The following is a 23,480-nucleotide window of genomic DNA, read 5'->3' as shown; positions in this document are numbered from 1 at the left end:
ATTTGGTATGTAACCTTACTATCAAGAAGATGATTTTTGAACTTTACTTTCTGTTAATTTACTACTAATAAAAAACAATAAGTATGTTAAATATGTTTTTTCATTTGCCCTCTCCCAGGAGATTCTTATGTGTCTCACCTCACTTCCCACATCTTATCCATAACTGATAAAGTACTGACTTACTGGCAGTCTAGAATGGAGTTCAGCAAGGAGATCTTCCTTTATCTCTCAAATAATAGCCATCATTCAGGAACACATCTTAATAGATATGCAGCAGAAAACCATATTGAACTATGATTACAAGCTTCCTGAACATCCAGATTCAAGGTTTATTCTTTCCACAAGTCCAACCCATTTTTGAGAAATCTAACAAACAGGACTCTTATTCACAGCCTACCTGATTCTTTTAACAATGCCCAAGCTTCCAAGTTTTGATGCATAGGAGAGAGTTAGAATAGATCCATAATAAAAAAAAGTGTTCTTTGCGCATGAGAAGGATAAATACTTAGTAACTAACATTTCTTAAGCTTTTATTGTGTGCTATTAAATAGAATGTTTGTCTCTTTTAATCCTCACAACAATTCATGAGCCAATTCTGTTATTATCCTCTTTTTAGGGATATGAGTACTGATGTTAGGAAAATTAATTTGCCCAATAACCCATAGCTAATGGAGCTAGGAATTGAATCCCATTAGATGTAACTCCAAAGTCTGTGCTTTAATCTTCTATACTTCTCTGTGGGGAATTTTTAGTGTGCCAGAGATGGACTGAATCACTCAGAATGTGTTTATTTGTTCATTCATTCATGAATTATTCATTCATTTATTCAGCAACTTTTTTTGAACATTCACTGTATACAGTTTGCCAGGTGCTGTGAAAATCCAGAGCTTAGCCAAATGGAAATCATTCCCTCAAAGAATGTGTCTATCAGGGAAAATGTCATGTATAGAAATAACTGTAACATGAGGTATATAGTGATAAGAGCTATGAAACAGATTCCCATTTTTAAAAAACTATTGGAGTTCAGAAAAGGGAAAGCATTTCTCCATCTGGGAGGTGAAAAGGCTCAAAGAAAGGTGGTATTTCATTTGGACCCTGATAAATGGGAAAGATTTAAACATTAGACAATGAGAAACCAAAGATGCTATAGGTATTTCAGACTGAGAGACAATATAGGAACAAAGACCCAGTGAGAAGAAAGGTAGAAAAATGTGTGTGTCTTAGAAAGCAAGAAGAAGGAGAATTTCAAGAAATGGTGACTGAAAGTAGAGTTTATTGATATGTCATTTGTCCTTATCACCAACGAAAACATGCTGCATTTCCTCACTCTTAGACATATCCATTTCGTGCCCCTTTCTTCCATTTATCTCCTCTCCATACATGGATGCTCAAGTCTCTGTTTAAGGAAAAGAAACTATTATAGATGGAGGTAAAATTTATTCCCATTCAAAGATTAAGAACTGCTTTATTTAAGAAAGAAAGATTAAAGAGAAGTCTGTTCATTCAGAAAGCATCTACTAAATATACTGTTATGTCCCCCACACTGTTAGATGCTAATATATTTTAAAAGAATATGCAATTTTTGCTTCAAGGATCACAGGGTCAGCTAAAGGAGACAAACACGAATAAGGAATTGCAAAGTATAATGACCTCTGTGGTAGAAGAGTGTGGTAGATATGGAAGTGACACAAGAAAGGTAGTGATCAGCTCTAAGAATGGTCATAATTAGGAAATTCCTTGTTCATTTTAATGGTTGTACAGATTCCATTCTATAAATCTACATGTTATATTTAATCTCATATTGGCAGATATTTTAATGTTTCTACTTTCTTATTCATATAGTACTGAAGTAAATCCACACACATACACACATCATTGCACTGGAATATATGTAAAACAAATCCTTAGATGTGTCCTTCCAAGCGTTTACTATATCTTGCCAAATTATTCTCCAAAGATACTGGGTAGAAATGCTTTTTTTTTTCCTATACCTGTACAGAAATTAGAACTGTCAGTCTTTTCAAACTGCAACATTAATAAATGAAAATATTACATTATTGCTTTAATTTGAATTTCTGTAAGTATTAATGAAATTGAGTATCTTTTCATGTTTACTGACTGGTTATATCTTTTCTTCTGTGAATTAATTGCTGTCCAAATCTGGGATTTTACCTTATCCAAATAATAGCCTGTTAATGTTTTATGAATGCTTACAGAAGATATTAGACTTTGGTCAGAAACACAGAATATCATTGCTTGTGGCAGAGCAGACAGCATGATCATCATCTTTGTATTGGTTCCTCTTGCCCCCAAGTCCCACAGGGGCCATGCAGAAAGGCCCCCAGGGTTTTCTCAGCATGCAGTAGATAAATGGCACAGCATGGAATGTGGAGCTTGTCAAATCCACCCATTTTAGAGCAAGTCTGCTCTTTGTCCTGGAAAGAAACTTTACCTCATCGCTCAAGGATGCTTTCTACAGCCACAACCTGAGAAATGACCCCAGTTAATAGCTTTCAGGGCCTTGCATCCTTTGCGTACCTGGCAAGAATACGCAGGGATTTTCAGGGCCTCTTCCAACAACTGCCTTTGCTTACTTTTCTATATGCTTACTTGTCACTTTCTCATTGATTTATAAGAGTTCTCTGCTATCACAACAGGGACCCTTGATCTGTCATTAAATACTACCTGTTTTTATCCTAGCTTGCTTTTGATTAATTTTTATGTTACCGGTTGTGAGGTTTGTTTGTCTTACCATCCTTGGGTTTCATGCCACACAGAGAAAAGTTTACCCTATTATGATATAAATATTAACTGATTTTTTTCCCTTATGCTGTCAGTTTTTAGCCTTTAAAGTCTTAACATTTTGATCCTTTTGGAATTTACTTTGATATAGGAATCATGTAGGGACCCACTTTGTTTTACCAGGCTAACCAGTCCTTGCAACCTCATTTCCAGTCTCTCCTCAATTTGTTTGAAATAGTACCTTCATTATATACTAAAATTTATCTGTACTTATATTTTATTATTCTTCTTTCTGTTCTTTTATTTGTATGTTACTACTCCAACCTTATCTTTAGCTTTAATGAGTATAGTTTTGTAACACATTTAACATCTGGTAGAATTAATTCCCCATTCTTTCTCCTTTATTTAAAAACTTTCTTGACTGTTTCCACATATGATTCTTGAATGGGCCTTTTAAAATAAAGTAGGTAAACAGGATGAATATAACTATGAAAAGAAATCCTAAGTTACTGTCCTTTATATTTATTCCCCCTTTTAAGTTGTAACTTTTATGAAGATTCGAGTTGCATGTCAACAAATACGAAAGCATAGTTTCTCTTTGCAACTTCTAAAATCTTCTTTCTCTTAATATAGATTCCTTGTAGTTTGGAATACTGGGATGAACTCCAGAAGGTTTTTGTTGCATTTCGAGAATTTAGTCTGTCTGAAAGCAAAGTTTGTGAACTGCAATTGCCAGATATCAATCTTGTGAATGACCAGAAGAAACTGGTATCCTCGGATCTTTGGAGAATTGTCTTGAACAGCAGCCAAAATGGAGCTGACGACCAAAGGTAACTCTGAAAAAAGTGAAACATGCAATAGTGGCGTTGTACTAGGAAATCATAGTCAAATCATCTTGTCTAGTGGCCCCTCCTTTAGCTATATCTTAGCGCTCTAGCAGCTGTCAGAACTATGCATGAGAACCAGGAAGCAAGGTAGAAGCTGATGTTTCAAAGTCTGTGTATTAAAATTCCTGTTTTACTGTGAGCTCTCTCAGATTGCTTGTTCCTTAGATATAAAAGGAAAAGCGAGCAAAAGGCAAACTACAAAGATCCATTTATCCTGAACTAAAAACTATAGACGAAAAGAGCCATACACGCTTCAGTAGACTCTTAATGACAGTCATCAGTATATGTAAATGGTTAACCATGGGGCGTTAAAAGAGAGTTTAAGTAAATAATTGTCTCCTTCTGAAAAGATAAATTTTGGAAATATTTCCTTCTTACATGGTTTTAAAAGAAAAAACCTTTAAAAGACAGACCTCCAGACAAACTTGGCTAACCAAAATAATTTATACTCAAAGGATTTCAGATAGCCAGAGCTTTATGCAGCTCTTGAATCTGTCTGTAATGTATCTTGAAAGCTATAGACTTCAGGTATTCTGAATCATGTCCCTAGAACTTCCTATTCCACACCTCCTGCAGGATATCTGGTTAGTGACAAAACAGAGACAAATTGTTCCCACTTTCAGTGTTTGCTTGCTTAATACATCCACTAAATTAGAGAAAAAATGGCTTCAGCAATGTGTTCTTCAGCGCTCCTTCTAGATTACATATCTGTTATATCTTTCTGTTCATGCTCTCATAATGACAAGAAAAAGACACTGAATCACCATAAGTGGAACAGTTTCTTGGGTTATGTGATATGTGTGCTGTGGACCCACATTGATATTGCTGCTCATCACTTTCAGTGTCCTACCTTTGAATTCTCCTGATGGATTTGCTTTAGCATCATCTTATTCCTCATATTTAATCCCTCCCTCCCTTTCTTTCCCAAGCACCATTTTGACACTAACAGAGAGAAAAAAAATCCTCTATTCCAACACCTTGCAGCTGAACTGTTGTTTTTTTTTTTTAACCTTTATTTTTGCCATCATTGTATGCCTTTACAGGGTCATTATCATAGCATACCATTTTGTATTCTGATTCCTATTTTATAGATAGTTGTGAATACTTTCTCTTTTGTAATTAGTAATATGTGCTCCTTGAAGAACATTTGGGAAATAAAGAAAATAATACCACTACCCATCATCATATCACACAGTACAAACCTCTGTTCACATTTTAGTCTGTAGCCTCAGTCTTTCTTTCATTGATTACTTTGTTTGCTTAATAATAATATGTCTTATACTTTATATAGTCTATTTCTAGGTCATTTGGGCTCTTTAAAAATAACTACCTTCCTAGTATATTACCTACTAAAGTACGACTGGTGAAAATATGTGAGAGGAATGGGGTGTTGATTTTACATGTATGAAATGCAACTGTGAAAAGAACACCCATCCTGTGAGGATTTAGCAGGTGGATAGAAAGATTGCCTCTTTTAAGCATAAATTACCTAGTCAGAAACCAGGAAATCTCAGAAAACAGAGCTATTGGTAATGAAATTGATTGAAAAACAAAGAACTGTTTTATTATTAGTATTAAGTTAGACATCATTTCTTGATTCTAATAACGAAAGAATACACTTTCATCAGTTGAACAGGTGAAGTCCTTTGAATCTGAAACATTCATAAAAATCTAGCACTGCAGAAATGTGGAATCTTTAGGGAATGGAAATTTATGCAGTCAAATTTAGGCAATTTTTCACCAGGCTTTTGACATTGTAATCACAGGTCTTTTGTCCTCACCTGGGATTTTTTCATCTTGCCTAATATTTCATAATTGATCTTGCTTTAAATTGTTTGACATAAATTTTTCAGGTAGAAATTGATATTAGTGAAATTAAATTTAAAGAGCTGGTTTAAAAGTCAACATAATAAAACGCCAACATTAAGACATTTTTCAAAAAGGACAGTAAATAAATTTCATCCAGTGTCTTGAAGGAAAACATCAGTGCTTTGATAATATTCAACATTTTATGTAGAGATAAAACTGCTATAATTAGATCCAATATATTCTGTCATGAGAGATCTAAAACTGAGTGAAAACATGACACTTTCATGATTAGATTTTGTCTTATCTTAAATAATATTTATGGTTTGAGATGGATATGCATCAGACCATTGTATATTACTAGAAGAAAGTTCATAAAAATAAGTCCCATGAAGCTTAATCTAAAAAAAAAAAAAAGTATCCTGCCCACAATTGTCAAAAAGTGCAACAGTGTGGGACACTTAGTGGCATCACTGCTGCTGCTGCTGCTAAGTTGCTTCAGTCGTGTCCAACTCTGTGCAACCCCATGGACGGCAGCCCACCAGGCTCCCCTATCCTTGGGATTCTCCAGGCAAGAACACTGGAGTGGGTTGCCAGTTCCTTCTCCAATGCATGAAAGTGAGAAGTGAAAGTGAAGTCGCTCAGTCGTGTCCGACTCCTAGAGACCCCATGGACTGCAGCCTACCAGGCTCCTCCATCCATGGGATTTTCCAGGCAAGAGTACTGGAGTGGGGTGCCATTGCCTTCTCCGAGTGGCATCACTATGTGTATGTAAATAGAAGCACTGTTTATTAGAGAATTTCAAGTCAGGAGACCCCGTTTAAGTCCTGGCTCCATCCCCAAATAGCTCTTTGGCCCCAAGAACCTGATTTCTGAGCTGAAGGCTTAGGAAGGGGTAGGAGCTAACGAGTCTGAAGGGTGGCAGGTAACCTTCAGTACATAGGACTGGAGGAAAAAGATTCAGTATCTTAAACCTTGGTCTGTGTATCCCATACAGGCATATATTCTTTAATTCAGTCCCCATGTATTTGTAATACTTATTTTCTACTGTCTTTTATTAATGATTTGCTTGGTCATATGAAAATGAATATTGGGTAATGGTTAGTGTTAGTTTCCACAATAGTACTGACCTTTATGAGACTTCTTCTATTTGTGGTGCACTGGACTGAAACAGCAGATACAGTCTTTAAGGCCTGACCTGGAGGTTACCTGGTGGCTCAGATGGTAAAGAATCTTCCTGCTATGCAGGGTTCAATCCCTGGTTTGGGAAGATCCCCTGGAGGAGGGCGTGGAAGCCCACTCCAGTGTTCTTGCCTGTAAAATCCTATGGACAGAGGAGCCTGGCAGATTATAGTCCTTGCAGTCACAAAGAGTCGGACACAACTGAGTGACTAAAACTTCACTTTCAGGATAGCCATTTTAGCTATTTATTCTGAATCTCATCATGTATATATTTGCCCATCCCCATTACCCGCTGCTGAAGCTTAAATAAACCCCTTTTACCAGTTAGGTCCTGACAAGAAACAGCCAGCACAATCAAACAGATTACCTGAAGAGAGTTTAATGTAAAGACTGTTTCCAAAGTGCTGGCAAGGTTAAGGGATAGGACAGTACCCTGAGGCTAGAAACCATGAGGAACCATGGAAGAGCCAGTCCTAGAAGAGCCAGGTGATACAGCCATTACTGAAACTAACCCAGAACATGTGATTGTAGCTGTTTTTGTAGCAGCAATGTGAGGAAATGTGACTAAGAAGGAGTCAGGGGAATGGAGGCCATCCCCCTAGTCTCTTCCCATCTTCTGATCTCCTGTGGGCACCTTCCACTGGCTGAACCAAAAGACACGCTGAGAACACAGTGGCTCGTTGATACAGTCAGGGGCAGAGACTGGACAGGGAAGGGTAGAAAGTGGATCTCAAGAGCAAACATGATGGCTAGCAAGCACATGCTATATTTGGAATGTATGGTTTCTTACCCAGTGATGGACCTGGGAGAAGAGATGAGAAATGAACTGGTGGACCCAGGTCTCAGGCTTTGGGCTATTCTGCTAGGTTCCCTGAGTTTGGTATCAATCAGATGTCTTCGGATGGACCAAACCAACTTTCTGCTTGGTTTCACCCTCCTACTTTTCACCCCACATGGCTAACTCTGGAAGTATATGACTATATAAAGTCATAAGTTTCAGGCAATTGTTGTGTTACACAACAATAACTGCGAAGATGTTGGTATATATATCCAGCTAATTTTATAACAAGGTGTTTGATGATAATGCCAAACTCTGTACCAAACCACCTTACCTGCCTCCAGGAAACCTGTATGGAGGTCAAGAAGCAACAGTTAGATCTAAATATAGAACAACAGACTGGTTCAGAATTGGGAAAGGAGTGCGCCAAGGCTGTATATTGTCACCCTGCTTATTTAACTTATATGCAGAGTACATTACATGAAATACCAGACTGGAATCAGTCACAAGCTGGAATCAAGATTGCTGGAAGAAATATCAGTAACCTCAGATATGCAGATGATACCACTCTTATGGCAGAAAGCAAAGAGGAACTAAAGAGCCCCTTGATGAAGATGAAAAAGGAGAGTGAAAAAGCTGGCTTAAAACTCAACATTCAGAAAACTAAGATCATGGCATCCAGTCCCATCACTTCACGGCATATAGATGGGTAAACAATGGAAACAGTGAAAGACTTTATTTTCTTGGGCTCCAAAATCACTGTGGATGGTGACTGCAGCCATGTAATTAAAAGACACTTGCTCCTTGGAAGAAAAGCTATGCCAGACCTAAACAGCATATTAAAAAGCAGAGACATTATTCTGCTGACAGAGGTCCCTATAGTCAGAGCTTTGATTTTCCCAGTAGTCATGTAGGGATGTGAGACTTGGACCATAAAGAGGGCTGAGTGCCAAAGAATTGATGCTTTCAAACTGTGGTGCTGGAGGAGACTCTTGAGAGTCCCTTGGACAGCAAGGAGATCAAAGCAGTCAATCCTAAAGGAAATCAACCTTGAATATTTATTGGAAGGACTGATGCTGAAGTGGAAGGTCCAATACTTTGGCCACCTGATACAAAGAGCCAACTTACTGGAAAAGACCCTGATGCTAGGGAAAGATAGAAGGCAGGAGGAGAAGGGGACGACAGAGGAGATGATTGGATGGCATCACCGACTGAATGGATATGAGTTTGAGCAAGCTCTGGGAGATGGTGAAGGACAGGGAGGCCTGCATGCTTCAGTCCATGGGGTCGCAAAGAGTCAGACACAACTGAGTGACTGAACAACAACAAAAACTCTGTTCACCTGTGCCAAGTCTTTGGTGTTTTTTCCCATATTACGTGGTCACTTTCTCACAGTGTTAAAACATGTGAGAGTAGATTGCTGACAAGAACTTTGTCCCCACCCCAAAAATGCAGGTTCATAGAGGAATCCCCACCCCAAAAATGCAGGTTCGTAGAGGAAGGCATCCTGGAAAGAGAAGTGGCTTAAGGAGTGTGTGATTCTGTCTTCATGCAATGAACATCAAAACTCTGTTGAGTTTTTAGAGTACAAATAATAATAATATTTTTCTCCCACTCCCTGAAGATCCTGTAAAAGAAGTCACTGTCGGCTCGTACTCAGTGTACTTTAGGACAGTGGTCCATAACTGTGTGTGTGAGAGAGAGATGCTCTTCATTTCCCCAGCCTTCTTTCTTGTATGTAAAGGTAGTCCAGGAGTCAGAGAAAGAGCATTGTGATGGCAAAGTCCCTGGATCATTTCTTTCTTCTCACTGTTTGACTTTCCACCAGAAGATCACTGTGGCCACTAGATAACCATTCCCCTCCATTTGGCTACTTAGAGCTGTACTTTTAGATGTACCTAAATTTGCTGGGTGGAGAAGGAAATGGTAACCCACTCCGGTATTCTTGCTTGGAGAATCCTATGGACAGAGGAGCCTGGCAGGCTACAGCCCATAGGATTGCAAAGAGTCAGTCACAACTGAGTGTCTGGGCATAAATTTCCTGGGTACCATTTTTTTTAACCTTTTGACTTTCATAAACCATTCAGACAATAATCTTGGTTGGAACTGCTTTGCTGCTTATTTTTTCTCCCACAGTGATGTAATCCAGGATATCCAGAAAGTTCTTTCCTAGGGCTAAATGTGAGGTTTTGTCTTCTGCCCCTTGCGTAAGGAATGCTTGTATTCTTCCCCAATTATCTTTTTGAATCCTTTTACTGTTTTCTTTTAGTTGGTAATGAAACTCAATGTAACAACTCCTTACCCCTCTGTCAGGGAGTTGGACTTTGCCAGGCAGTCCTTCTTCCCATCTTTTTAAAACTACATATGTAGTTTTAATCCATTAGTGGGTCATGGAATCTACATAGCAGGTTGCAGGTGAAATTTTTTAACCAATTCTTAAAAATTGAAGTATAGTTAATTCATAGTGTTGTATCAGTTTCAGATGTACAGCCAAATGCTTGAGATATATTCTTTTTCAGATTCTTTTCTGTCATAGTTGGTAACAAGCTATTGATTAGTTCTCTGTGCTGTAAAGTAGGTCCTTATTTATCTATTTTATATATAGTAGTTTGTATCAGCTAATCCCAAACTCCTAATTTATCCCTTTCTCATGACATTCCCCCCACTATCTCCTTCAGTAACCCTGTTTGTTTTCTATTTCTGTGAGTCTGTTTCTGTTTTGTAAGTTAAATTCATTTGTATCACTTTTTTAGATTCCACATATAAGCAATATCATACAGTATTTGTCTGACTTCTTTCACTTAATATGATAATCTCTAGCTCCATCCATGTCGTATAGAATCTCAGTTTGGGAAGATGAAAAAGTTCTGAAGATAGATGCTGTTGATAATTGCACAGCAATGTGAACATACTTAATGCCACTGAACTGTAAACTGTTAAATGGTTAAAACAGTGAAATTCACATTATGTACGTTTTACCACAACTTTAAAAAATCAGAGAGTAGTATCATATTTTGAGTAATCCCCCCTCCCATTTTATGTGTGTACTAGGTTACAGCAGAAGTGTATATCTTATTTTGGGTCTGAATTAAGACATTCTCCCCCAAAAAGACAGTTCTAGAGAGAACACGCTGTAGCAGGCACCCAAATTGTCCTGTCTTCTCTCATCCATTCAGTGCTCCCCCAGAGTGGACAGGGCGGCGTTTCTGCAGTAGGCAAGAGAGCGTTTAGGTGGACCAGTGTTGAGAAATAGTGCTGCGCTGGGACGAGAGACAGCATGACACTATGAGTTCTCTGGAGAAGGGGTAGGCTACCCGCTCCAGTGTTCTTGGGCTTCCCTCGTGGCTCAGCTGTAGAGAATCCGCCTGCAGTGCGGGAGACCTGGGTTGGTAAGATCCCCTGGAGAAGGGAACCCACTCCAGTATTCTGGCCTGGAGAGTTCCATGGACTGTATCGTCCATGGGGTCATAAAGAGTTGGACAGGACTGAGTGACTTTCACTTTCACTTGGGAACTGAGGGTAATCACCAACAATTAACATTAAACTAAGGAGCCAGTACGGTACCCTATTTGCCAATCAGGAAAAGAGGGATAGGTTTTTTTTTTTTTTTTTTTTTTTCCTATTACGGAGTGATGGACCTTATGCCAAGCAATTTGTATGTAGTACTTCCTTTAATACTCAAAAAGCAAGTCCAATTACTATACTCACTTTACAGATAAGAAAACTGAGATTTAGCAAGGTGAAATTATTTGCCCACGATTACAATATAAGTGGTGGGACTTCCCTGGTGACTCAGATGGTAAAGAATCTGCCTGCAATCTGGGAGACCCAGGTTCAGTCCCTGGGTTGGGAAGATCCCCTGGAGAAAGGAGTGACAACCCACTCCAGTATTCTTGCCTGGAGAATTAGATGGACAGAAGAGCCTGGTGAGCTACAGCCCAGGGGATCACAAAGAGTCCTGAACGACTGAGCAACTAACACTTTCACTTTCACAATATAAGTGGTAGAAGTTCAAGCATTTTCATCTAGGTTTTCTTACATCAGTCATTCTCTGCTTAATCTCTATGCTGTATTATAAAACTCTTATTACCACAGAGGGATCCAGAGAAAAGCTCAAGGCTTTTCCAGTCAAGTCAGATCGTTGTTGGATACCTGCAGAGCTATTGTTGGATACCTAGAGTGACATCCAGGAGTGAATTTTTAAGGATTATGCTTGGGTCCCTGCAGTGCCTATGGATCAATCAAGATCCAGACATACTGAAACACTCCTTGTTTAAAGAAATTGATTCCCGTCTATGGATCACCTAGGACAGCCTATAAGTTTCTTTGGCTATAATGAAGGTATAGATAAGTAAAACTCCTGCCATACTTTCTACTTTTTAGAATATTTCCTTTGTTTTAAAAATTAGAATTTCTGTTAGGAACTAATTGATTATTTGAACTATTGAATCTTAAGTTCTGTGTATTACTATTTGAGAGGTTTTGCTCCTTAGAGCCATTTTTGCTTTTCTATTTCTGATTATTACACATCTCATAAGTTATGTTTTTCCTTTTGATATCTGGATCAGATCAAACTCCATCATACTTAATTAAGGAAATGAAGCTGCTATAAATGTCCCTAGCACCATCACTGTTCTCGTCTTTGACTGTTTAGCTTTATTATACATAGATATTTTTAATGCTTATGTAAGAGGTAACCATACAGATGCTGCTTTTATAGTGTATGTGCGTTCCTGTGTGCTAAGTCGCTTCAGTCATGTCTGATTCTGTGTGACCCTGTGGACTGTAGCCCACCAGGCTCCTCTGTCCATGGGGATTCTCCAGGCAAGAATACTGGAGTGGGTTGCCATTTCCTTCTCCAAGGGATCTTCCTGACCCTGGATTTCCAGGGGATCTGCCTGACCCTGACCCGGGATCAAACCCACATTTCTTATGTCTCTTGCATTGGTAGGCATGTTGTTTACCACTAGCACCACCTGGGAAGCCCTTTATAGTGTATTCAGTTCAGTTCAGTTCAGTTGCTCAGTTGTGTCCGACTCTTTGCGACTCCATAAATCACAGCACGCCAGGCCTCCCTGTCCATCACCAACTCCCAGGGTTCACTCAAACTCATGTCCATCGAGTCAGTGATGCCATCCAGCCATCTCATCCTCTGTCGTCCCCTTCTCCTCCTGCCCCCAATCCCTCCCAGCATCAGAGTCTTTTCCTATGAGTCAACTCTTCGCATGAGGTGGCCAAAGTATTGGAGTTTCAGCTTCAGCATCAATCCTTCCAATGAACACCCAGGACTGATCTCCTTTAGGATGGACTGGTAGGATCTTCTTGCAGTCCAAGGGACTCTCAAGAGTCTTCTCCAACACCACAGTTCAAAAACATCAGTTCTTCAGCACTCAACTTTCTTCACAGTCCAACTCTCACATCCATACATGACCACTGGAAAAACCATAGCCTTGACTAGACGGACCTTTGTTGGCAAAGTAATGTCTCTGCTTTTGAATATGCTATCTAGGTTGGTCATAACTTTCCATCCAAGGAGTAAGTGTCTTTTAATTTCATGGCTGCAGTCACCATCTGCAGTGATTTTGGAGCCCAAAAAAATAAAGTCTGACACTGTTTCCACTGTTTCCCCATCTATTTCCCATGAAGTGATGGTACCAGATGCCATGATCTTAATTTTCTGATTAGTGATAATCAAATTAAGGTGAACATCAAAAAACTTCAAATTTATTGATTCAAAATATAAAGCATATTCATATTACATGTGCCATATTAATTTTATGTTTGACATTTTAATTTTATTATAACTCAAGTTTTTAAATATAGATTAGTAACATTTTAGAAGGATTTGAAGATTGAAAGAGTACTGATTGTTTGAATATATATGTTAGGAGTTGCTATAAGACCTAAAAATATTGTTTTAACCATTGATTTGTACATTTAATTTAGGAAAAGTAAAAAGTCAATCAACTTGTTATAAATAAAGATTGTGATACCTTAGCAACTTTTTCAACTTATTACAGTATTTGCTACTCTCAGGAGAGAGAAAAGTAAATTTTGGAAAATATCAAGAGTGTCAAAAATGGCAGTTGGCAAAAAGAATTCTTCAGATAAACAGCTCAAATTGTGTGCTTACAGTTTTAGAACTGATCTCAAAGTACTCTCACCTGGATTTTTAATAATATTTTGACTAACACTATACCCTATTTTTAACTTCTTAAGGGAGAGAGTTCATATGGGTAAAACACATGTATTAATACAACTAATACAGTTTGGCCTTTTTGAATAAATATAAATGTTAATTTTACCTTACCAGTGAGATCTTTTTTACCTGTGATTTTTTTTTCAGTGAAGTGGTTGATTTACAGTGTTATGTTAGTTTCTGGTATATAGGAAAGTGAGTCAGTTACATATATATAATGTATATTATATATATGTTTTCATATTCTTTTCTGTTATAGGTTATTACAAGATATTGAATATAGTTCCCTGTGCTATATACAGTGGGGCCTTGTTGTTTCTTTTAAATGAGGTCTTCATTAATAACTCCACAAATCAATTCCTAGAAAGCTGTTTGGATTAGTATGCCGGTTTATAGAAGGGTTAAGAGTATACCTAGCTGCATTTTCATGCATAACATCTCATCAGAAACATGTTGGCCCCGAGTTGTGTTTTCTTTGTAGACAGTGGAGTTTTGCATGCAGAGGCATAGCATTGCAGTAAATACCACCACACTGTAAACTCCTTGAAGTTAAACACTCACTAAACCCGGCTTTCTTTTCACCAGCCTTTTCCCCATTTCTTTCAAAACCCAGCTGAAGATTCACACTCTTGAGAACCCCACCTGACCCACCCCACGCCATCCTGAGTTCCTCTTCGGTCTCTGCTCTGGCCACACTTCCAACTTTCCTTCTCCTCGGTGGTGATTCCATTTTACACTGTTTGTAAATGTCTACATATTTTATACCACCAGTTAGACTGTGACTTCACTGAAAACCTAGGATTTATTTCTTTAGTTTTTCCTGTCATAGCTCTCCCGAGGAAACTATAAGCCAGTGCTTCTTCTCTAAGCTCCTCATGGATGTGGGAGCCAGGCTCCACCACAGCTATAAGTAAATTTCAGATTTGGCAAGAAAAGGGTGGAAGATGGTGAGGGGGACCGGAGCTGCACCTATGAGCCACAATTACCAGGACGCACCCTGGCATCTCCCAGTCCCCAGCTTCTTTCTACGAGCAAACAGGCGAGGTAACGAGGCTGCGTATTTCCCATGCACACCAGCAGCCACTTTGAAAAAATGTATTCCCTCCTACAGATGCCTTCACTGTTTATTTTAATCAAATTTTTCTGGTATAAAATGTGTTAGGGGGATGGACAAATAAAGAGAGGACCCAATACATATATTGAGTATATGTGTACTCAGTATTCATGCAGTATAATTGTCCAGGAGACCTTGGTTCTTCTGAACATGGCCATAACTTTTATGGCACCTAGTACAGTATTCGGTGGGTATTCAATAAATAGTATTGACTAACTTATATGGGAATATGGATATGGACAATCTGGAGAAGTAAAACGAAAGATTTATGATGCTGAAAACATTTGGTCTTTTGAACAGCAGAGTCATACTCTGTATTGTGTTGGTCTTTAATATGAGAACAAGTTGTCTGTAAGTCATGTGAAATGTGGATGGAAGAAAATTGGGTTGGCAGTCAATATGGTCTGGGGTTTCAGGAATCCTATGAAACTTTTTTGCTAATAGCTCATAGAGAATAATCAACAAGAACTTAATTTTTAAAAGAAACTCATTTATGTGAACAAATATGGAAGATTTGATAATATACTGACTATAGGATTATGGGAGCTAGCTTTCAAAACCCTTATAGAAAGATGTTTCATTTATATGATGTTAGAAATTTTAGGTTACTGAACTTTTATTAATTATTTCCCACAGCTCTGCAAGTGAATCTGGTTCTCAAAGCACTTGTGACCAACTTGTAACTCCAACAGCCCTGGCTGCCTGTACCAGAGTTGACTCCTGTTTTACCCCATGGTTTGTCCCGTCTCTTTGCATTTCCTTCCAGTTTGCTCACCTGGAGTTCCATCTCTGTCATCACCTTGATCAGCTTGGCACAGGTACTCTTTATTTTAGCATCAGAATAACATCCACTTAATACTTACTGTTTTGTCCCTGCACAAAACTCCTTCCCAAATGACTACCACTCACATGGGGAAAGAGGACATTTTTAGAAGTAGCATTTATTTCCTTCGACAATGAGCACCAGCAAAGTTATTCTGAAGTTTTTTTATTTCATATAATAATGAACCCCCTTATGTTTGAACCATCTCATTTACTTATTATATAGGTTACCAGTTATATTGAGTTACCATGATTTAGTGCATTTCCTAATGAGAATTTTCAAGGAAGTTACAAAAATTGCAGGTTTTTACTATTACTCCAATTATGAATTTTTTGAAAGAAGTGCATCTGTTTTTGTTTTATATTCTGAGCCATTACATTAATGGCAAATAGTTTCCAAAAGTACTTGATATTACTTTATCTCGATAAGTATAAATACCTTCCACCAAAAATGGACAAATTCTCCAATATTTTAAAAGACTAGCATTTTTACAAGTTTATAAGGTAGAGTAAGTTTTTCCACATATCAAAAGTTACCTTTTACAAATTTGCTCATGTTCATGAATAATTATTCCTAAAAGTCTGTACCAAATCTTTTCTCCTTAATACATTTTGATTCTGGTATTAGGTTTTCAACCTACATGTAATGGAAAAAAGGAAAAAAAATCAGATTAAAACTAAACACAGCTGCTGTTAAGCATCTTGCCTTTTCAGCAAAAATGGAGCTTAACCTGTATTTTCTAATTCGGGGTCATGTTTTTGGTTTTCAGATTTGGTGGGTAGATACAGGGCACTTCTGTGAAACACGCCTTAAATATTTACCTCCTCTTCATTTTATTTTTATCTGCAACAGTAACCTTTGGAAAAAGACCTGCTGTTTGAACAAAACAGTTTTTTGTCAGTTTTGTTTGTTACTTTATTTTTGTTGGTTTCTTTTTCCTTTTTTTTTTAATTTTTTTTGTTTTGTCTTTTTGAACAAAAGTGTTGTTTACAAATACCAAATGGTAATTCAAATGTTATATTATCTTCAAAAGAATGTTTGAATTTATTAACCAGCAACTATTGCATTCAATAACCAAGAAGTGAGTAACTTAAATGTCATCTCTATATTTCCATAATGTGTTGGCTCATCTCAACTGCTGTATTTCTTGTTTTTCTCAACAGCTCCACCAAAATACCTACAGCCATTTATTTCTGATAAAAATGTGCCATCTGAACTAGAATACATGGTTATTTCCTTCAAAGAACCACACATGTATCTTCGACAGTGGAACAATAGTTCTGTCTGTCAGGAGATCCAGTTCTCAGCTCAAGCAGACTGTAAACTTCTAGAGTGCAGAAATGTGACAATGCAAAGCTTAGTGAAACCCTTCAGCATCTTTGGACAGACTGCAATTTCCAGCAATGCAGTAGAAAAGCTGATTGATTGCTCCATCATCATTGACTCAATATTTGTAAACTTTGGGCAACATGTAGTTCATTCTCTCAACACTGCAATACAAGCTTGGCAACAGGTATGCACATTCTAGAACAGTTTATAGTTTGTCCGTGTGTGATCTTTTACTAGACACTCTGTGTTATCACTTCTAATAATAAATTAAGCACAAACAAAAATGTGAGAGAATGAAGAATCTGACGGGCATCATTATATTTGGGGCCTCTTCTGTTTTGGCAAAGCGATGCATGTTATTTTTAAAACCTTTGGAGAATATGGGTTCTCTACACATGCATCAGAGATCATGCCCACATTTTTGTGACTAATGTACCACATCTGTGTGGAAAGTAACATATTCCCAGAAAATTTTTCCAAGTATTATGGCTTTAGTTTGCCAAAGCTTCAACTTGGTATGTATTAAATTGTCTAAGCAGCCATTGCAGAAATGAAGAACCTGTGTGAGTCTTTCTGATAAAAGCATTTCATCTTTCAAAGCAAAAAGGCAGTGAGAGGAAATATGTGAGCACGATATAATCTTAGCTTTTCTCCCATTATTCTGCCATTTTGATTCACTAAAAAAAGCACTCAGTATTAGATTTTTTAACCAGCTAAACACTTGATGAGTAATGTTTTACTTTTATCTTTTGTCAGAAATTAGTTGTATTAGAAAAGAGATAGAATATAAGTCTGTTTTGAATGACCTTTAAAATGGGGAACCTGCCCGTGTTTACTATCATAAATATAATTTCACAAAATATTTGGATCATAGTATGCTCAGTGATTTAATAACAAATTATTTCTGCTTCCCTTACTGATTTTCAGTATAATATTGCATTTTCATAAAGCCCGTGTTGTTATTTAAGCTGAGATATTTCCCCACATTTTGTATGTTACATGTATTTGTGCAGACTAACTCCCCAAGAGAAATGGTCTTTCACTCCACCCTGACCTCATGTAGGGATGGGACAGTGGAATTGGGGGGAGGCTGAGTTCTCTAACTTAAGAATTTTTATGGGAATGAACTCTTTTCTTTATATGCATGAAGACCTATACAAGACTAAGGAATTAATTACCTAACATGGCACTACAATAGCAAAGGGAAAGAAGATAACACATCTGTTTCATATTTTAAAATTCTTTTTTAAGGGCATTCCATGGTTTTCTTGTTGCAGAGGACATGCGTAAAATAAGAGCTAGTGTGATCTAAATCTTTGCAGCTGGTTCGAATAGCGATGTGAAAAAAACCTCCGTGGCTCCAATTTCTGTTTTTTGTCATATTTTGAACAATGCATTTAATAAAAAACAAACCTAGAGAATACAAGAGAGTCATTGATAGAGCATTTAAACCCAGGATATTTTTGTCTTGGTATCAGTACCATTATAAAAGGACTCGTGTAGCAACTACTGCAAAATGGCCCTCAGAAATATCAGTTTCCTCCCAGGGTAAAAATATTCTCTTAGACACAGCTATACATATAAATAAAACACGGTGCATAAATATTTAAATGTTTTAAACCACATCAGAGTGTGAATGACTGACTGGCTAACACAGTGCCTTGAAGGAATATTCTGAGTTTTTTTAAAAAATGGAATTGTATATTTGATTAAGTAGAGCCATATGTCACGTAGCATATTGCTGACAGGTACATTCTATGAATAGTTGGTTCTGATTTATACAGAGATTTGGCAATGTTAACATGAGCCACAAGAGGATATACTTCTGTAATTGTTGCTGTAATTTTCTTGTTTCCTCCCATGTCAAGGGTACTTGCCACCAAGTTTTAATGTGGTAGGCGTCTAGCCCTGTGTATTCTAAAGTAAATACAAAAATGCACTACTTTGAAATTATAGGACATTTGACATTGAAATGGTCTTATAGAGGGGTTATTAAGTTCATTGTTGCTAAGATGTTCTGAATGTGGTTTATCCCCTTTAGAAGGGAAGCTTAGCTTCCCAAGCTTGGATTTTATTGTGTATATAATGCTCATATACAGTGTAATTATTGCCAATGAGAAATGTGAATTTAATAAGCAGGATATGTTATTTGAGTTCTCCACATACTTTATCAGATTTGTATCGGAGACAAGTCATTTGTATCCAGTGTGGATGAACCAGACAGTTGAAGCATGAAACAATTTGACCTTTCACCTTTAGGTCACAAGTGCAAGATTAACAGAAGCCTTCATCAGTGTCTGATTTCTCTGGCTGTAGATTTTTTTTTCTCTTTTGTGAATGATTAATGTTTTGTGAAACCAGATTAAGGATCCAAAATGCCACTTGCAGTTTGCTTTATATTTCTATGTCACATTCCCACATTTGGACCAAATAGCATTATAAAGGAGATTTTTATTTAAAAGTTAAGATAATGCTCATGTGTCTTATCTTAGACCATAAGGATATCCCTCTTTAAATGCCTAACACTCCCGCACAAATCTTAAATGTAAATAAGCCATCTTTTAATTACAAAAGTGTTCTGAGGTTTTGCTTTTATATGATGTCATATACAATATGTACCAATTTTTTATAATACACTAGAATTTAAGCATTCCAAGAAATGCTTAAACTTATTACAGTTATAATGAACCCCACAGATGAAGGAGCACTAGAGAAACAGTTCCCTCAGGACTTTGAATATTCTTTAGAAAAATGTAAACCACCCCCTTGTATTCTTTCATTTACATTTTCCCCCAAAACCTTCATCATTTATTAAAGGTCAGTTTTTAGAGATGAGGAAAGTAATACGACTATGTTTTTCCTACTCAGTCACCATCTGGTAACTTAACCTTTGTCTAACCAGCAAATTGATCCCAATTCATTAAGAAAATTGAATTTCAGTCTCAGGTTGACTATCTTAAGTGGGACATTGGAATCATATCCCTTTCTTCATGTTTGTACTCTTGGACCTAAAGGAGAAAAATGTTTACAAGGAGAGCAGTTTATGTTGATTATATAATGCTAAATGGAAAAATCTCATCAAACTAATTATACACTGTGACTCCAGTTTAATTAAAGGTTTACAAACCTTTAAATATATAAGATATATAAGATAGGATTGGTCTGTTTTACATATAACCATTTCCTTAGCATCCTCTTAGCAGCCCTTTTCTGGGGAATAGGAATCCAGTTGGTCTTTTGATTCTTGAGTTTCATTAGTAAAGCTGTATATTTTCACTATTTAAAAAAGATACATAAGATAGGATTGGATAGGATAGATCAGAATGGGAACAAGCAGGATACCAGAAGTGAAAAATTGCTGGAAAAAATTCTCCAGAATGTTAACAGCAGTTATCTCTGAGTCTAAAATTAGAGATTTTTTTATAAAAAGAAAATCAGTGCTTCCAGTATTTTCTTTCTACTGGAACCTGTGTTGCTGCTGCTGCTGCTGCTGCTAAGTCGCTTCAGTCGTGTCCGACTTTGTGCGACCCCACGGACGGCAGCCCACCAGGCACCCCCATCCCTGGAATTCTCCAGGCAAGAACATTGGAGTGGGTTGCCATTTCCTTCTCCAATGCATCAAAGTGAAAAGTGAAAGGGAAGTTGCTCAGTCATGTCCGACTCTTAGCGACCCCATGGACTGCAGCCCACCAATCTCCCCTGTCCATGGGATTTGCCAGGCTAGAGTACTGGAGTGGGGTGCCATTGCCTTCTCCCGGAACCTGTGTTACATTTATAATATTAAATTTGCTCACTTATTTGTTTTATGAGTATTTGTTGAGTACTTACATGTCACGCATGATACTGAGAACAGGAGATGAAGTTGTAAATAACACCGAACTGGATCCTGCCCTTATGCAGCAGAGAGTCTAATGATGGAGACAACAGTGACCTAAAATCATGCAAGTAATTACTCAGTCCTGGGGCTCAGACGGTAAAGAATCTGCCTGCAATGCTGGAGACTTGCATTCAATACCTGGATGAGGAAGATCCCCTGGAGGAAGACGTGGCAACCCACTCCAGTATTCTTGCCTGGAGAATCCCAAGGACTGAGGAGACTGGCAGGCTACAGTCCATAGGGTCACAAAGAGTCAGACACAACTGAACGACTAAGCATAGCACAGGGATCAGTACGGATAAAGCAAAATACAGTGTTGTGTAAGCATAAAATAGGTGGACCTGGGACTTCCTTGGTGGTCCAGTGGCTAAGGCTCCATGCTCCCAATGCAGGGGGCCCAGGGTTCGATCCCTGGTCAGAGAAATAGAGCCCACATGCTGCAACTAAGACCCTGCCCAGTCAAATAAATAAATAAAAATAAAGTGAAGTCGCTCAGTTGTGTCCAACTCTTTGCGACCCCATGGACACCAGGCTCCTCCATCCATGGGATTTTCCAGGCAAGAGTACTGGAGTGGGTTGCCGTTTCAATATTATTTAAAAAAAAAAATAGGTGGACCTAAGGTGATCTTGGAGGATCTCAGGAGGCTGCTTACTCTGAGAGCGTGACCTGAAGACAGGAACCTGAAAACTGAGTCGGAACAAATTAATTGAGCAAGGAGGGAAAAAGGTCCAACCAAAAGAATGGCACTGAAACAGGAAGGAGTTTGACGTGTTGGATGAATTGAGAGGTGGCCTGTGGTGTTGGAGGAGCTGAAAGGGGCTGGTGGAGCTGGGGTCTAGAGGAGAGTGGTTCAAGATGCGGTGGGAGCCAGACCAGGCAGAATGCCTGAAACCTGCCGGCAGTCCAGTTTTGAAATCACAGCTCATGATTAAAAGCCACAGCAAAAAGGAGTATGGGTAGACAGCAGGTAATTATTGGTTATAACTGCTTCAGTCTCACTTAACCCAGAGACTCTTTATGATTAGTGTGGTTGTCAGGCAAGGTTCCACTCCATGAGAACAGAGAGGGTTGGTGAGAATAGACAGATGATAGAGTGAGCACTTAGAAGTCCCTCAAGGATGTCTCTAGAAGAATGAGATATTTCAAGGCCTCTTCACTCACTGCAGCTGTGGAGCTCTTGTCTGCACACTTGGGGGACCTTCTGGTTGATTAGGAGGTGCTTATACCTCCCAGGATAACTGTTCTCAAAAGGTTCTAGATCAGGTCTTGGTCCAGGCTGGATTCCAGTACATTCGTCCATAAACTCCTAAGCTTCAGGCCACATAGTCACTTCCATCTCCACGCTCATGATGATGTAGCCCTTTTTGCTCTCCCTCCCCTTAGTAAAATGGCAACTGATGGAGTGTGGCTTTGTTTCATTACTTAGAGCCACAACCAGGAAATAGAGGCCGACTGGAGAAATCGGCTCAGGGATCAACCCAGGTCTCCTGCATTACAGGAAGATTCTTTACCATCTGAGCCACAGGGAAGCCCTATCAGTGACATATTACCTCCCATTATCTGAAAAATCATTGGCTAATTAAGATTTTTGTCTTGCATTCTCAAGTTAGCCATTTGTTTAGCTATTCTGTTTACCAAAGGTATGTTGATTGTTTTTAAGCCATAACCTAGTCAGGGTGATAAAAAGAATAAACACAGAAATGCTCTATGACTCAGCCAGTGCTTTGATATAACAGCAACCAGTGGAGAAGGAGGTATCCACACATTAGGAGCATATTACTAATTTGCTGAGCCTCAGTAGATTAATGAAAGACATTTGCTGATTGATTATTAGCTGAAATAGACACCAGCAACTGGTTTTCAACTAACATTTTCTCTTGAAAACTGCAGCTTGGCTTACACAGACTCTGAAGTTGATCTGTTTTGTGTGTTCAGCCTGTTAACAATAGAGGGAAAGTTATGGTTTTATTTATATCTCTTCCTGAGCAGATTTACACAGACACACACACGCACACACACACACACACGCTACCCTCCCCCTTAAGGGACCTGGGGATGTATTACCTAAATGAGCCTTGCTTTCTGTAGGGTACAAACTGTGGCTTTGGTAATTGGTCTTGATTGTCAAGTTTAGAAGGCTGGGAACACGGTAATTCTAGCCTCTGGTACTATGCTCAAAAACGTGCACTACCCAGTACAGCATTCTTTGTAGCATGTTAATTCATTTTAAAACATTAAACGTTTGAAGGATCTCATTGTTCTTTTTCCTCTTCTGTGTATATGATTTATTTTGCAGGAATATAAATCAAAACATATTCTTGGAACATTTAAGATCTCTTTAAGGTATTTTTTGGTGCTTATCCTGGAAGTATAGAATACTTTGTATACCAGAGCTAATGACAACAGATCTTTTAGTATTTCTGTGTTGTAACAATCGCCACTGGGCAGACAGCTGCCAAACATCTTGCAATTAATCTGATGCACGTTGGCTTTCGTATTCTTTTTCTTTCAGAACAAATGCCCTGAGGTAGAAGAGTTGGTCTTCAGCCATTTTGTGATCTGTAATGACACACAGGAGACACTGCGGTTTGGCCAGGTGGATACTGATGAAAATATCCTGCTGGCCAGTCTCTGCAGTCACCAGTACAGCTGGCGCTCTCACAAATCCCCACAGGTACTTGAGAAACAGCCTTACAAACACAGCAGTTGTTAAGGTTGGGGATGCCTTTCTTCTGCATTGAT

At 38.3% G+C, this 23,480-nt stretch overlaps 1 protein-coding gene across 2 annotated transcripts in view; it reads left to right on the top strand.

The window, feature by feature from the left end:
* VPS13B (vacuolar protein sorting 13 homolog B) overlaps window positions 1-23,480 on the top strand; it is a 772,631-nt gene that overhangs the window by 656,714 nt on the left and 92,437 nt on the right. For both annotated transcript variants that reach the window (XM_040260994.1, XM_040260993.1), the window contains exons 40-43: window positions 3,376-3,572; window positions 15,345-15,526; window positions 16,695-17,044; window positions 23,251-23,412. In XM_040260994.1, the coding sequence (XP_040116928.1) occupies window positions 3,376-3,572; window positions 15,345-15,526; window positions 16,695-17,044; window positions 23,251-23,412 (891 nt within the window). The remainder of the gene's footprint in view (window positions 1-3,375; window positions 3,573-15,344; window positions 15,527-16,694; window positions 17,045-23,250; window positions 23,413-23,480) is intronic.

This window comes from Oryx dammah, unplaced genomic scaffold (genome assembly GCF_014754425.2).
Source record: "Oryx dammah isolate SB20612 unplaced genomic scaffold, SCBI_Odam_1.1 HiC_scaffold_19, whole genome shotgun sequence".
In the NCBI taxonomy this organism is placed as follows: Eukaryota; Metazoa; Chordata; class Mammalia; order Artiodactyla; family Bovidae; genus Oryx; species Oryx dammah.
Note: the sequence above shows the minus strand (reverse complement) of the source record. Positions and strands in the feature narration are given on the sequence as shown.